Raw genomic sequence first — 15,639 nt, 5'->3', positions numbered from 1 at the left:
ATGTTTAAATTAGATTCCACTCTCACAAAGCAAAAGGCAGCTGGAGGCTGAAGAAATATAAACAGTATCCCCACAGAAAAACAGGCCACTGCTTTCATTTCCAGTCCTCTTGACATATGGTATATTGTACTACTTGTAATGCTATTAGATCTACACAAGTTCTCAGTGTCAGAACTCATAATTGCATTGTACGTTCGGCTCAAATTAGCAGTTGTGGCTTAACAAAACAAGTTTAGGAAGGTGAGAGCAGGTACTGACTGAAGCTGAATAAAGGGCCTAACCCCCATTTACGAAATTACAAACAGATGTTCAAAGTGTCCAGAGAATATTGTTGTCGATGAACCTCGTCTTCAGACGGGATAGGTCAAGATTCGGCTGGTTAACCACCTCAACTGAACATCTTCCTGGGGACAACCGGATCAAATAGTTTCTAACCTTATTTCTCCACTCCCCCCAAAACAACAGTTTGCACATTCATCTGAAATGATAACAAAGCTTCCGCCTCACATCCTGCCCTCCCAGACTGCCCAATCAGCAGTGTCCCACAATACGTTCACACTCAAGGCCAATAATCTGAAGTTTAACACTGTGTACGCGATGCTGCAATTTCTAGACTTCATTTTTTACCCAAATTTGAATTACACTGATTATTACACGACCATGGTGGTTATTATGCCATTTAAAACTGTATCTTCTTTCCCCTCATTACAAGCTTTGTATCTGCACAAGACTACTACTTGTCCAGAGATCAGTGCCTTTTAATTACATACCCTGATTAATTCTAATCACAACAAGAATTTCTCAGCATACACATTGTATTTCCAGCCCAATCTCCTTCCATCTTCATGTACACAGAGAACTAAATAATGCATAAATCTATTTGGTTCACTGAGTCATTAAGTCCATTCTGCTAATTAAATGCTGATAAATGAAGTTTGTGTAATGACTTGGGCTGCAACAACATGTTGAACAGGAGTATGTTCAAAATGACTCATGGAAAGGCATGAGTTTTAAAACAAAAGAGCCCTCTGGGTATGTCTGAGAGTGGGAGTAAATTGTCTGCAGACTGAAAACTGAATGTCAAATCTGTGCAGTTGAGTTTAGTTTACAATCAAGACGAGAGGAACACGACTGACAAGACAAGCTGTAGACTGTGCAGACTCTGATTTATGCACTCTCTGCTGTTAATTAACTGAGATTTCATTATCCAGGTGTCCATGAGGTGCAATATCCTTTGCTGTTAAAGCAACAACAAGGGACAGCACAGGAATATGTCGGGCTAATATTGACCAAAGTGCAGTCATGGTAAGTAGAGGTGAGATTCGGTTTTATTGCTTGGTTTGATGAAGATGATGCACTGCCAACCTTTACCCTCTTGTGGGAAATGAACGTGTTATAAATGACCACCTGATGTATCACGTATTGATGTGCATGTAAAGGAAGAGACACTGGTTTGCTTTGTCAGGAAAACAGGAGGAAGACAAGGTCAGAAGGAGATCTAGAGGAGATCTCTCTCTGGGTGACATGAAGAGCCATGATGATGACATGGTCATGTGATGCCCAGTCACAAGGATTGTTACCAGCTTGTTACCATCATCACCATAACATTTTCTATCTCTTTTTTTCATTGGTGACAGTTCAAGAGTGCATGTGGTGTATGATATGCAGGGTCCAAAACTAACACTCGCCACTCGCCAATTACGGGTAGATTTTGTCTCTGGCTGGTAAATTTTTAAGACCACTCGCCACTCTGGCGAGTTATTTTTTTACCGACAAAAATGTCATTTTTTTCGTTACTGGTGGAGAACGATGCTGGTATGTTGTTTCCTGACAGAGTAATGTGTCTTTCCAGCAGAGACGATCTTTGGTCAGGTATGCGCGTCACGCCGTCATTCACAGCGTCGAGGTGGTTAACTGTTGTTACTGTCGTACCCGTTTGTGTAGTTTAGCGCGCCCGGTAAAAAAAAATGCTCTCATTGCTTATAGGGCAGTGATCAGCTCCGGTGACCGCGACGCTGACTGTTTATCCCCGTATTAATTAAAACCAGACGCGGCCCGACACACGGCGGGTGCTGAAGCACGGACCAGCGCGGTCCAACTATTAATTCTCGGTCCGGACTCCGAACCCGCGCGTCTGATTGGGTTGGTGGTTGGACACATGTCAATCGCTCCGCTGACAACATGTGTGTGCGCGCGAGCCTGTTTGTTTGTGCGCGCGTGTGTGTGTGTGAGAAAGAGAGAGAGAATCAACACTACATTACCCCCCACACACACACCCTGAGAGCAGACAGGAAAGACAGTAGAGCAGTGTTTTTCAACCTTGGGATCAGGACCCCATATGGGGTCGCCTGGAATTCAGATGGGGTCGCCTTAAATGTCTAATAATTGAAAAAAAGAAATTACTGATAAAAATATTTTTTCAACTAATTATTATTATTCTTTAAAAAAAATATGATTAAAAACACCACACACAATCCTAAACAACTGTAAGAGAGAGAGAGATTTTTGAAGTAATGATAGTTCATTTGTTTATATTCTGTCTGTTCAGCAGGTGGTGGTGGGATTCATAATGGAAGTGTATCTCAAAAAAACTGGATTTTGAATTTTACTCGAACACAAATAGAAATAGAAATACTTTCCCCCCCTCAACAAATACAAATACCGGATGCTTTGCACACCCCTAATTGCTAGTATTAGTGCATACTACTAAAATATTGATTGAGAACCGCACATAAGACCCAAATGACACGTTAAATAATACTGATAGCAATATACAGCATTTTTACTTGGTTGGCTGGTAAAATATCTGCCTGGCTGGTAAAAAAATTCACTTACCAGCCAGGCCGGCTGGTAAGTGAAAAAGTTAGTTTTGGACCCTGATGATATGTAAGGGATAATGTATAGTTCAGAGGTTGTTATGGAGAAATAAACCCCGACAGGTCGTCATTCAACATGAAGGGGTTTATTTCTCCATAACAACTGACCAACTATACATTATCCCGCTTATTACACGGTTTACGAGTGAAATGATTAATTTGAAACATGATGTTGATCAAAATACGACTTTCATCGATTTAAAATTGCATTTAGCGAATCTGCAAGACCGGTCACTCCCGCTGTTTTGCCGAGCCTCCTCCCGTTCGTGCATTTGAAGCCTTTGATAATCAATCGATAGATTACCATACACGTGTTAAGATGTGTGTATTGTGTGTAGTCGTATCTGTCATAAACAAGAGATTAACTTTACTGTTTACGGGGTGCGTTTGTGTCGCGGTGCCACCGAGAAGAGAGGAGAGCTGTGACACCGGGTCAGAGGCTCTGATCAGCAGGTTTAGTTTCCAGCCACAATGTGGAAGGAGCCTCCACTCTACTTGTAACAGGTTACAAATCATTTATCTAACATCACTATTAGTCCGAAGCTGTTTAATGACGGTAAAAATGAAACACAAGGTAAATATCCTGCATAGTTTCTCTTTTCTGTACTGCGCTGATCAGAGCGGCGTCCCTAGCAACGGTCTGTTATACATGACGACGGTCCGTTATACAGAAATAACAGACCGCAGAACGCAGCGCTGGACCAATCAGAGAGCAGGATTCAATAGAGCCGTGTAATAAATGACATTAACTGTTGTTGACTGTTCCCCATCTCTTCCACAGAACTGTAGTGTATTCATTATGTCATAGTGGGCAAGGCGGTTCAAGTTGATGTGAAGTATCATAGTGTTTTGTACATAGACATTTTTAAGATAATCCTAAACTTGTTAACATGTTTTAATATTTATTGTGGGCCTGCTGCTCAAAATGAATTGCCCCTTGTGGGATTAATAAAGTTGTTTTGAATTTTGAATTTGAATTGAATAATCTTTCCAGAGAGTATAAAGGCAAATTATCCTTTTAGACAACAACTACTCTCTGAACCACCTAAAGGTGGGCTATTTTAAATCATGGACAAGTTTGCTTTGCCTAATTTTCAGGTTAATCATGCAGACCGCGTCGGCAGACAAGGTTACACCCCGCCTTTCCAAAACCCCGCCTTTCCTAAAAGAGACTTCCATTCATCGTAATAGCAGGGTTTTCTATTTTTTCTAAAGACCTCGCTATTCCGAAAAGGCTATTGGGGAAAACCCTCCATTCCGAAACCCCCCCACTCCGAACGGACAGACGGACGCAGTCAGAAAGGAAACGGAGGCTGCGCATTGATCCTTTTTTCCTTTTTGGGATCAAACGGATCATGTGCATAATTAGCGGTCTTAAACAGTGGTGTTTTGGGGGGACGTTCGGAACGGTGGGATTTTGGAGTGGGGGGGTTTCGGAATGGAGAGCCGTCCCCAGCAGATAAATGTCCGAGAAGCTGTGTAAGATACTCATCATAACTATCATCACAGTAAAATTAGGGGGACCAGGATGAAAGATTGTGAATTTTGAATCTGCCCAAAATGATTGTCATATGATCTTTTGGCCAGATGACCCATCCTCAGAGCCTCATCGATCCATCACTAGAAGTAGAAGAGTATTGATATTGCATGTTAATGGTTGTAGTGAGACCATGTGTGGCATTATGTACTTCAATGAATCTCACATTGGCATATCAAATTTACTGAATACCATAGCAAAGTATTCATTTGATCAGAATTTGGCCATTGACCTACTGAATAACATAAGTTGTATTAAAGAACCCATGAAATGAAAAATGTATGTTCCCAAGCAGCTTTAATTCAGTATTTTCATGGTAATTGTTAATTTATCTGTTGATATTTGCCCATTTAATGTCAAAAAGGTATTATCTGAGTATATTTACATCAAAATCAGGGCATTGAATTTTCATATCCATATCCATACCCCAAACTATAAATCCTGCCAGTCACTGTCACAAGCTAGATACAGTCACAAGCTGGTTTGCAGCACACTGTCTGTGATTGTGCTGACTCTGCAGGGATGAGCCTGTATCTCTCCCCCACTAGAATAACTGCTACCTTGGACTCAAACTGCCAATATGGTCTCACTAGAAAAATGTTTTCACCATTTTCACCATCTTTCCTGTTTGAACTCCCCGCCTGACTCATCAAAAAAGGTCCACAGGGCACAGGGGGATGTGAAGGTGCTTCTCCATGGCAGCAGGTGAGGAGTGCAGCTACCAACAACCCTTTCTTTGTGTTTTCACTGGAAACACGTAATCATACAAAACTGAATGGTACATTGAAAGCCATGTCAGGATGTCTTTAAGCCACACACAGGGGATAGATAAATCTCACAACACTGTTTTGACCTTCAAGTTCTCATGGTTAATGGAAACTGGCCATCCCACTGGAGTCTTCAAGCCCATTTTCTGGACCGGCAACAAGCTGGACCCAATAAAGTAGTTGTTTTCAAGCGCAATGAAAACTGCATCACATGAGTAATTCAAGTTTTAGTAATTCAAAAAACAATTTTATAAAGAGAGGGGGCTGGTCAAACAGGATTTCTCCAACTCCAACTCCATGAGTTTTGTACATTAAAGTCTTAGTCAATGTTCCATGAACAAAGAGGTCCACTCAACATTATGGCTTATAACAGTCCATTAAGACCATGAGAAATAGACAAAATACAGATTTTTAGAGGAAGATATTTTAGAGTAGGAATCAAGGTTTGAAGAAAAGCTGTGATATACAGTATACTGTATGTCTGTTGGCATAGAGCCTGTGATATATAGAAAATGTAATGTGAGAATCTGGACTGAACTGTAACAACCAGCTCAGCAAAGAAATGCTGACTCATGGTTGATCTGACATTATGAATTTGTAGCTTGTTTACCTTTAGATCTTTGTTTCAGGGCAGAAACAAAACAAGCATTGTGACCATTGTGTTTGGGATCAAGGCTTGCTTTTGCTCCAAGACTAAACACTCCCATAGCCGCAGCAACGTGTGGGACAAAGTACTCAGCTACTATAGAGCCATTCAAGTTCCAGGGATAAAATAGACCAAAAGACAAAAAACAGGGCCTGGAGATATCTCCTTGTGCATCAAAGGATGGTGATGGATGAGCACTATAAAAGAGCTGACGAAACAGACAGACAGACATATTTATCATCTGATTAGAAAGCACAAAAACTAATTTAACTCTTCCTAAAATAGCCATCTCTGAAAATGTTGACATCACGAGTAAGCATATTAGTCGACGAGTCCAGGCCCAGGATTTGGTCTTTCCAATCTGGGAAACTAGAGATGTGTTTGTTATAGCTGCTAGTTTAGTGGTTGATCATTCTGCTTACATTTGCAACCTAACAGGACCTACAAGCGGGTCCTGGTTTTACTGGCAAAAACTCACCGACTTACTTTTACTTTGCTCGACAAAGCAGTACAAAAACCTCATTGAGAACATGCAAGAATGAAAATGCAACAAAAAACATAAATAAGCACAAATCAATTATCAAATGTAATAACAACTGAATTACATGTGCATTATGCAAACCAAAGAATAATACGATTTCAAATAAAACACTGACTATATTCAAACTGTTTGCCATTCATCATGGCATGCATTGCAGATGTGGTTATGTCAGTCTCACATATTTTATAGGTGTGCACCAGTGGGACCACACTACACAGAATACAGTGCTTCTCTCAGATATCCGACTATTGATCAGAGGTGATCGGTTTTAAGCTGATAGGTGACTGGAAGCATTAATCCTGATCTACCAATGACATGTTGTTAATGAAAATCTGCCAGTCATGATCGGCAGCCAATCAATCAGGGCATCCCTGGTAGACACAAAGCAGGTTCTGTGGAGGAGACTGAATGCCCATACACATGTGAAGGGCTCACTCTAAAACGACAGGAACTCAATGATTCTTAGTTTGAGAGGATCATACACTAATACAAACTACGGCTGGGTGATGATTCACGAACGACATATATCTATCGATAGACACCTGATGATCAATATAAAAACCAGGTCAATAGGAAATTAGATAAAAAAGACCTGTAAGCAAGCGTTTCCCTTCCTGTTTCATAAGCCTATCATGTCGCTTGATACTGAAGTCGTCACTTCCTTACAGCAAATCACAAACGCCAAGCCAGACATGCTCAGTCATACTGTGAACTGGTGTGTGGTGACCAGCAGTATTTAAGATGGCAGAAGGAGAGCAGCGCCGTTGACAAGAAAGGTTGGACAAGTTCTCTAGCAAAAACATAAACAGGGTTTACCTTAACATTATAGGATGTAGGCGTACCTCCCAAGTGTTTCCACCACCCAAGCCAAATGAACGAACAAAAAAAAGAAAAACTGCTGATCCTTGAAGTGGCAGCTCTAGCACTCACAACAACAACAACAACATCCTTCTCGTAATTTTTGTTCATTGTTCTACCAACATGTGTCATTTAATTCACAAAAGCAAATGTGATGAGTCATTGCTGGCAAAGGATATATTTATTAATCAGACTTTACAGTCGTCATGTCACTTCAGTTGGTTTCCCTTGGCTTATAATAATTTAAAGAGTTGTTGAAGTTGAATTCAATGTGTTTTTTATTGTGGTCATTAAGCATAAAATGCCCACAAATATTCAAAAGAAAATTAGTGATAATTATTGATCAATAGGATTTTTTTTTAAAATATACTTAAAGCAGATAACAGCGGCACGGCCGTTTCGGCTAATGCTGTGTTCAAGGCAGGCTTTTGAAACCGTAAGTTACAGCTTCAAGTCACAACTACGACTTGGTAGCGTTCCAGGTAACCCGTAGCTCGTGTTTTTACCGTCCTGTTGTCTGTGAAAGTTCCCTATAACGGCCACTCGTAACTTCCGACCCGTGAACTCGTACCAGATCGAACTGGTATGACTTCACAGGAAGGAAAAACACAAAGTACGAGTTTCCTTGAACGCACCATGAGTTAGCAGCCCCCGCCCTTGTCAGGCATCAATTGGTCCTCGTGCTACGTCACCACATTCACGCGCATCCCTTGGCTGCACACACAGCCCTTCATGCCGTTCTCTCCCCTCATTGGATAACACTTGTATCCCACAAGGAAAATTTTCTCCTCGGGTTACAGCAGAGCAGAGTGACGGAGAGACTCGTGTTTAGGCTGAAATACTTCATGTAAGTGATTGCTGACGGAAAATAGGACTATTTAGGACTTATATTAACAAAAACATTCCACTGATATCTGCTTTAATATCGCTCAGCCCCAATACAAACATTAAAATGTTCTATAGTTGTTCTAAGATAACAGATTAACAGCTGAAGATTTCACATTGGCCCTTTGAATTAGAGTTTAATATGCCTCCACCCTTTAGGTCCCTGCAGAGCCCTCTGCACGGTGCCAACACTGGCATCTCAATGAGAAAATATATTCCCTCCGTCACATTTACTGAACAGAACAGTGTTGACTACCTCATGTTATTTCTGAGTGACGGACTTCATCAATAAATAAAAACCCAATAACTGATCTCAAGGCAGGTTTAGTGGGAGTTATAACAGGCGGCATTGAAGCCAAAGCAGCCCCATAATGAAGGCTCATCTTGGGAGCTGGAGAAAGGGTAAACATTAATGGAGACCTGCTGAACTCAGCGGAGTGTCAGATGCCATGCTGGGTAAAGGACAGCCTTCCTCCACAGCGGGGATTTTACTCACCGAGCTGTTCTGGGTGAGCAACTGGTAAACAGGATTCTCAGTCTCTCTCCATGGAAAGATATCGCCGCCTTAACCCAGTCCTTTTCTAAGACGCATCCTTTAGAAAGAATGGTCTGTAAACAGTGTGTCCAGCTGAGTGATGTGATGGCCTTTCACAGATGCTGAATCCTTACATTTCTGTTACATTTGTAAAAGCAGCGCCCACCTTCGCTAGGTGTTTTATTCGTGCTCTTAAACTGTGCCATCAGATATTGCCTCCAAAATCTTTTTACTGGAACGCAGGTGGGCAGAACTGAATCAGACAGTGTCTCTACATCACTGCTTGGGCAGCAGACAGATTTGCAATCCTGTTTTATTCTGGGCAGAGTGTATAAGTGAGGCTGCTTTCCCATGGGTCTTTGAGAACACACCCACTCAGCTGCAGCATATGTATAGAGCTACCATCGCTCTGTTTGGTATTCCTTTTGCTGCAGACCAGCTCCTGAAAGCAATAAGTCACACAATGGAACGCTTTATGCTAAAACAATAAACAACATCAGGCCCTGGAATATACAGTATGTATTGCAGTAGGAACATACACCTTAGCAGATGCAGGTAGTTGTGTCAGTTTCATCTCAAAATAAGTACAACAGATGATTATTTTGTGTTTCATGTGGACTGGCACATCACTGGAAATGGGATTGATAACTTTTGATCAATTACCCCCACTAATGGGCAGCTGAGCCAATCAATAGAAGATCAAAGCTGTCAGGGGCTTGTTTCCTCCGATCGATCACTGAAAGAGAACACTTGCCGAGGACACAAAGAGATTTTTAAAAAGGACGACTACTTATCCTGAGATGCATCCAGATTACCAAACGTAACAGCAAACAAGAGATGCTGCTTGTGAATGTAGGCCGGACCCTCTCAACTTTCAGCCTTCCTGCCGCAACATCAGGCTTCTGTCAAGTCATGTTGGCAGTCCATCGTCAATCCCTCATTCAAGATAAATCCTACAACTGATGGTCTGTAAACTCTATTTACTCCACAGCTTGTCGATTGCGCCACGCCTCAGCATCTCGGCTCAGTGCAATCTAGGATGTTGGGACATCCCAATCCCTTCATAGAGCAGATATTATGAGGGGAGGTTTTAGATTCAAACCTAGCCTTTAATTATCTGTAATAACATCTAATTAAATGGCTGTTTCACATCCAGAAAAAGGCAGAAGATAAAGAGCACAGTAGCACCAGAGGACTCACCAGCTCCCTACAGAGCAAATGATCTCACCTACTCCACCCTTCACACGCCGTAGGCTCTCTGCAGAGCATTGCATGCTCCAGCACAACAAGGAAAGGATCCTGTTTTAACTAATTTTCCAGACACTGTGGCTTTGATGTATTGCTTCTTGTGTGTGGCTTGTGATTAGTCAGATTATGCTGAAAGATTTCAGTTTCAGTTAACTTTCACAGATGAAAGTTGAAATGTTTGGGGGGTGATGTCCTGTGACATATTCTACTGAGTATCACAGGCTGTACTGTATCCTACACTACAGTCTATGATCCTACAATAAATTACATAAGTTATGCTTAAAACAAGGTATAGCCCTATTGCTACAGGACTTTTGGACCAATACCAATACTGATATTTGTAAGGTCCCCTTACTTTTTTGCAGCCAATACAAGACAAGGACATTTTACAGTTTTAAGATAATTCTGTGCAACAATGATTAAACACAGACACCTGGACATTGCTAAATGGTAAATACTAAAATTCATGTGATGAAGCAAAAATGAACTTAGACTGAGATTTGACTGAGATCCTACATGTTTTGTTAGCACTTCATCAGTGAATGCAAGCAGTGAGGTCATGGGTTTTCAGCAAGAAGATTTAGGTACGGTGTCATAAATCACAAATCTACATTACCATTAAACTGTTTAGTAGTTTTTGCACCTCACTCACATACAAAGATGTTGAAAGCCAATAATGACCACTTTGTGTTGTCAAGAAATCCCACTCACTTTCACTTTCCAAAGCCATTATATAATGAAAGATTTAAGACAAAGCGAATACGTCCACATTTAAATCATAGCAATGTGTTCTCAACACATTTCATCTCCAACCTCCTCTTGATTCACACCCGAAAGACGTTCTCATTGTTCAATGTTCGCCTCAGTTTCTGTGAGGAAGTGGGTGCACATGCTGACACAGATACATTATCTACACGTCAGGCCCCGGAAGCTGTCACTATTGAATCAAACTTGACAGGTTATTACCAATACTGAGCCAAAGCATGTCCATGCACAACATATTAATAGATACATGTGATATAATGTAGGCCTATACTATAATGTGTGATATTCAATGGAAGGTTAAGATCCATTGTTTGCATTAAAGGCTGAAAAGACATTACAGCCTTGAGTGTATTGTAACTGAGCTAGAGTCTAGACAGAACAGTGTATAGCTCTTGTTTGCGTTTCCCTCCACTAATCAATGTCTATATGTGTCTAGCATGTGAAAATAATATGTGGTCTGCATCTGTGGTTTCAGAGCCTCAGTGAAGAAAAGTGTCAGCTGCTTGATGCCTGGGCAAGTCAAAACCCAGCGTTTCATCTACTCAGAAAGCCGTTTCCTGGAAACACTGTGATTGATGCATTAGACAACCAACTGAACCCTACTTTGAAGCAGATTGGTCCAGTGATTCAGCAATATTTTCGAAGCCAGCCCCGGTTTGCCTGATGACGATCTCTGTGCAGTCAAAGACGGAAGATGGCATTTTGATTCAGCGAGCAGAATCTCATGGCAGCCAAGCGGATGCATCTACCAAATGTATTCCCGTCTGTTTGTCTGAGGTGAAATGAAGCATGCAGCAGGGGATTACCTCCAAACAATTGGCTTTTACAAAGTACCGTGCAGTATTGCTCCTTTGAAAACTTGCCTATGGCAAAACATCTATGACCCAATAGATGCAGAGCAGTAATCGGAGGTGTTCTAACAATGACCTGGTTGATTGCTCGGAGGCTGGAACCAGTCAACTGCCTGTTCCCACCAGGAAAGTGGGCACAGAGACTTGGAAACAGCTGATTGGCTTGCTTAAAGCCTTCAGCTTTGTTGAGGAAATCTTTAGCCAGCCTCCTTTGTACAGGCAGTGTAGAAAACACCAAAAGAAGTATGCAGGAGGAGAGACTTCCTGACAGCTCATTTAACATTCTGCCTGCTTCCACCCACTTACTCTGGAGCCCCCCCACCTCTCTGACGTTCGCCGGTTCTTTTATGAAAAACAGAGCATCGTGGCATCTTTCTCTTTGTAGACAGTTTCTCTCTGACACTTCTACCATCACAGGCCTTCAGTGTAAACAGGGACTACCTAACAAGTGGTCTTTTCACCACTCCTTCTGTACCGATGTCCCTGGTCCTGACATACTTGCACCAGTCATGTACATTAATAAATGATAGTGGCAGAGCTGACGGGTTTCACGCCCGCCTGGGCTCCAGCTGCAATTAGGGCAGACATGTCAGAGAGACAGAGCTCCACCGGAGATGGCCCAATCAAACACGAGGCTGGCACTGCCACTGTCTGGTTGTTGAGCAGCGGTTGATGGATAAAGTCCCTGCGCACTGATAACAGGAGCAGACTCCACAGACTCCCTTCAGACTGGCTGCAAACCCTCACGACAGACCTGTGGAGTCTCCGGTGGCTTCACAGTTTAACAACCTCAACCATTTTAGCAAAGTCACCACAGAATGAGGCCGATCAAGACTTCTCACAGTTTAAAACTTTACAAACCTCCAAGTCTGTGAGAGGTGAAAGGTTTATCTTGCCACCAAAACCTCACAGCACATAAGATAATTACCATACAGCAGTAATGACAGCAGTGATAATAGGAAATGCAACTTCTACTTCTCATGGGAGCAATGGGTGAAAAAAAAAGTAGACTAGCTATTTCTTATTCCAGTATTAGGATCGATGAGAAGATAAATAGACGCATTGACAGAAAACTCTCTCCGTCTGCCAGTGAAGTAACACACAAACATCTTTTCAGATCAAATGAATACGTAATCCATTCAAGGTTATATTACGAAGAAGTTATTCGTTAAAAAGAAATGTTCCTCATCAATAATTCAGGCTACATCCAGTTTATGTTCAGTTAGTATTTCCAACATTTCGGTGCCGACAAACTCTCAGAGCATAAAACCACATTACAGTGTTAAACTGATGAACAGATCAGATGAGAAACATTTCTGAGTGGAAGACAAGAAAGAGAGCTGCAGTAAACGTAAACAGCACCACGGCCCTTTGTCTGCCTCTAAAAGCTTGTGTAGCTCCATGCACACGCTTTTTCAACACATGCTGCCTCTCCCTCTACATATCATTTGTTCATTCTGTATATGACCATAAAGGAAAGCTATGAATCTTGGTATCTTAGGTATGAATCAATGAGGTTTATGAGACCTTGAAATTAAAGCTTTACATGGCGCACTCAAAAATAGTGCACCAGTAAAAAAAAAAAATTCCCCTCTGCTGAAATTCATTTGCACAATTTATCTGAAACCTATAAATTCTTTTTAATACTTCACTTTTCACTGAATAAGTAATGTTATCTCCTCATCTCCACAGTTTAGCCATCCTTTATAACGACCAATTGTTCAGCCAGTTTTGTGGTCTGGTGAATACAGTGCTCTACCTGGTATTACTGTACATCTGTGCTGTCAAATCCCCTTTGGCTTGTTGCCTGGCATTTAGCATCATACACCTACCCAAGAGTAAAGCCAACCCTGGGCCTATGGCTTCGCTCAGGTGTGTAAATATTATGTATCAGGTATGCTGTACCAGAATTAGTTTAATGTAGAAATGAGGCACTGGCAAAAGGTCGCAAAGAATAATCTGAAATCTTATGTTTGACATCTTGACTGATGAATTGTTCGATGATGAGTCATTTATTAATTATCCAAATAACTGGTGGCTTACAGAATGGCATTTTAATCAATAGTGAATAAATGAATAAGGCTATGTGATAAACCTGAAATAAATAAAATAATAGCCTAATGGTATATATTTGAATAAATGTTAACTCTAATTATGTAATTCAGTCAATAAATCATTTGCTTTATAGTAAATAAATAAATCATTTTTTATTTTAAAATAAGATGGACTTTTATTTCCTAATGCCATGTCCATTTCACAGCTCTTTCATCCATCTGTCATAAAATCAAAGTCCTCGATAAAAAAAAATCAAGTGTCATCTTAAAATAAAAGGCTTTATTTGTTTATGAAGCAATTTTTTGTGGATTCAAATAGGATTTATACCTTAGCTGCATTTCTTTATTTATTTACTATTGGTTCAAATAGAATTCCAGAGTGAACGCCAATCAATATATTGATTATTACAGCCTAGTCTTTTTCAATGGGCACTGTAAGACATCATCAGTTGTCAGGATTCCTATAACTTCAGTGGAGGCATCTGTTGATCAACCATTTAGTGGCAGACATTTGGTTGTATAACCAGGAGATCACATACATCTACTATCATTTAGATAATAAACTATACACAGTGTTATAATAGACTATGTAATGCAGGATCACTGCCTGATCAATGGGTCACCATGAATGACTGAACCATGACTAATGTGCTTCATTTGGCTGCTCAAGACCTCTGAATTAGACCATAAACAGACCTGCTGAGCTCAAAAGACAAACTAACCCTAAAGATTCAGATCGGCTCTCAGCCAGCTCAGTGTAATGTTGCGGAAAACAATGTTGTTGCCACACTCACGCCTCAGCAAAGGAGAGGCTTTAGACTGTCTGAGGGTGTGGGCGAGTGGAGCTTGGGATGGAGATAGAAACAGATCAACCAGATACGAGTTTCCACAAGATGATGCATTAATTAATGTCTCATTTAATGTCGTGCTGGGATTTCACACAACCGGCAATAATTCATTGAGCAAGTCAACACACAGAAGCACAAACTTGGTGAGCCCTGAGCTCAGCAGCAGACTGGAACAATACCAGGGCAGGGAGACTGCAGCCACACAAGTTATCTCATCGCCACTGACAACCTGGGTGTGTCTCAACACACAGGAATATTTACCAACTTGTCTCATCCACAGCAGCATCACACTCATCCACTCATCACCCAGTCTCATTTACCGAGCACTGTTCATTTGCAACTGATGCTGGATAATAAATCCCCATAGGTGGACCGGGATGTTTTAAAACTAACAGCCGGCTTACACGCTCTACAGGGCGGGTGTTATCACAGAGTCCCCCCGGTGTTAAACTTACTGACTGCGGGCTGTGGTCCCATTGTGTGGAGCCTCACAGGCTGGTAATTTGATTAAAGTACTCCCCTCCTCTCCCCGCCCTCACTACTACAAACTGAAAACAAATGTCACACATGAAGAAGAGACGTTTCTCCTTCTCCTCCTTCCTCCTCTCTCTCTGAGCCGTCAAACTCAGACCAGCTAACGTTAGCTAACTTACCCACGGTGCAGGAGCAGGTGCAACGGGTTCACGCGACTCACGACTTGGAAAAAAAAAAAGAAAGAAATAACTTCTCAGGAGAATTAAACGTTGTCTTACCACTTTGTTCCCCAAGAAAGACGAGTTTGAATTTTCTTAAGGGGTTCCCAAAGTCACTGCCCACGGACATTTTGAGGAGGACAAGCGGAGAAAAGGGGGGAAACTCTGGACGCCGGAGGACAGTGTGTCGGGCTGCACTTGTTTCCCACTCGAGCTCGGTGTTGGTCGGTGAAGGTGCTGGATGGAAAAGACGGTGATGTCGCTTTCCGTTCAGCCCCGCTCTCTCTCTCTCTCTCTCTCTCTCTCCCCCTCCCTCCCTGTGATGGGAGCACACACTGCTGCTGCACCGGTCCGTGACGCTCGGGGTGTTTTTTTTTTTTTTCCTCCTCCTAACCCGAGGCTCCTGTGCGCACGCGCGGCCTCTCCTCGTTCTCCGCCGAGCTGACAGCCGTGATATAAAATGACGTCATGTGTGTTGGAGGAGAGGGGAGCAGACAGGGAGGGGGCGGCAGACATGAAGAAGACTGTGGTGGTGC

At 41.9% G+C, this 15,639-nt stretch overlaps 1 protein-coding gene across 2 annotated transcripts in view; it reads right to left on the bottom strand.

The window, feature by feature from the left end:
- Window positions 1-15,452, bottom strand: part of rab6ba (RAB6B, member RAS oncogene family a) — a 53,792-nt gene extending 38,340 nt beyond the window's left edge. The window contains exon 1 of one of the 2 annotated variants that reach the window (XM_085773632.1): window positions 15,164-15,452. In XM_085773632.1, the coding sequence (XP_085629758.1) occupies window positions 15,164-15,233 (70 nt within the window). In that variant the 5' untranslated portion in view covers window positions 15,234-15,452. The remainder of the gene's footprint in view (window positions 1-15,163) is intronic. The other variant, XM_085773631.1, reaches the window with a different exon arrangement.
- Between the last annotated feature and the right edge of the window lie 187 nt (window positions 15,453-15,639).

The sequence above is a fragment of the Trachurus japonicus genome, chromosome 4 (genome assembly GCF_045865225.1).
Source record: "Trachurus japonicus isolate A0001 chromosome 4, Traja_1.0".
NCBI lineage: Eukaryota > Metazoa > Chordata > Actinopteri > Carangiformes > Carangidae > Trachurus > Trachurus japonicus.
This window is presented reverse-complemented; position numbering and strand designations above follow the sequence as displayed.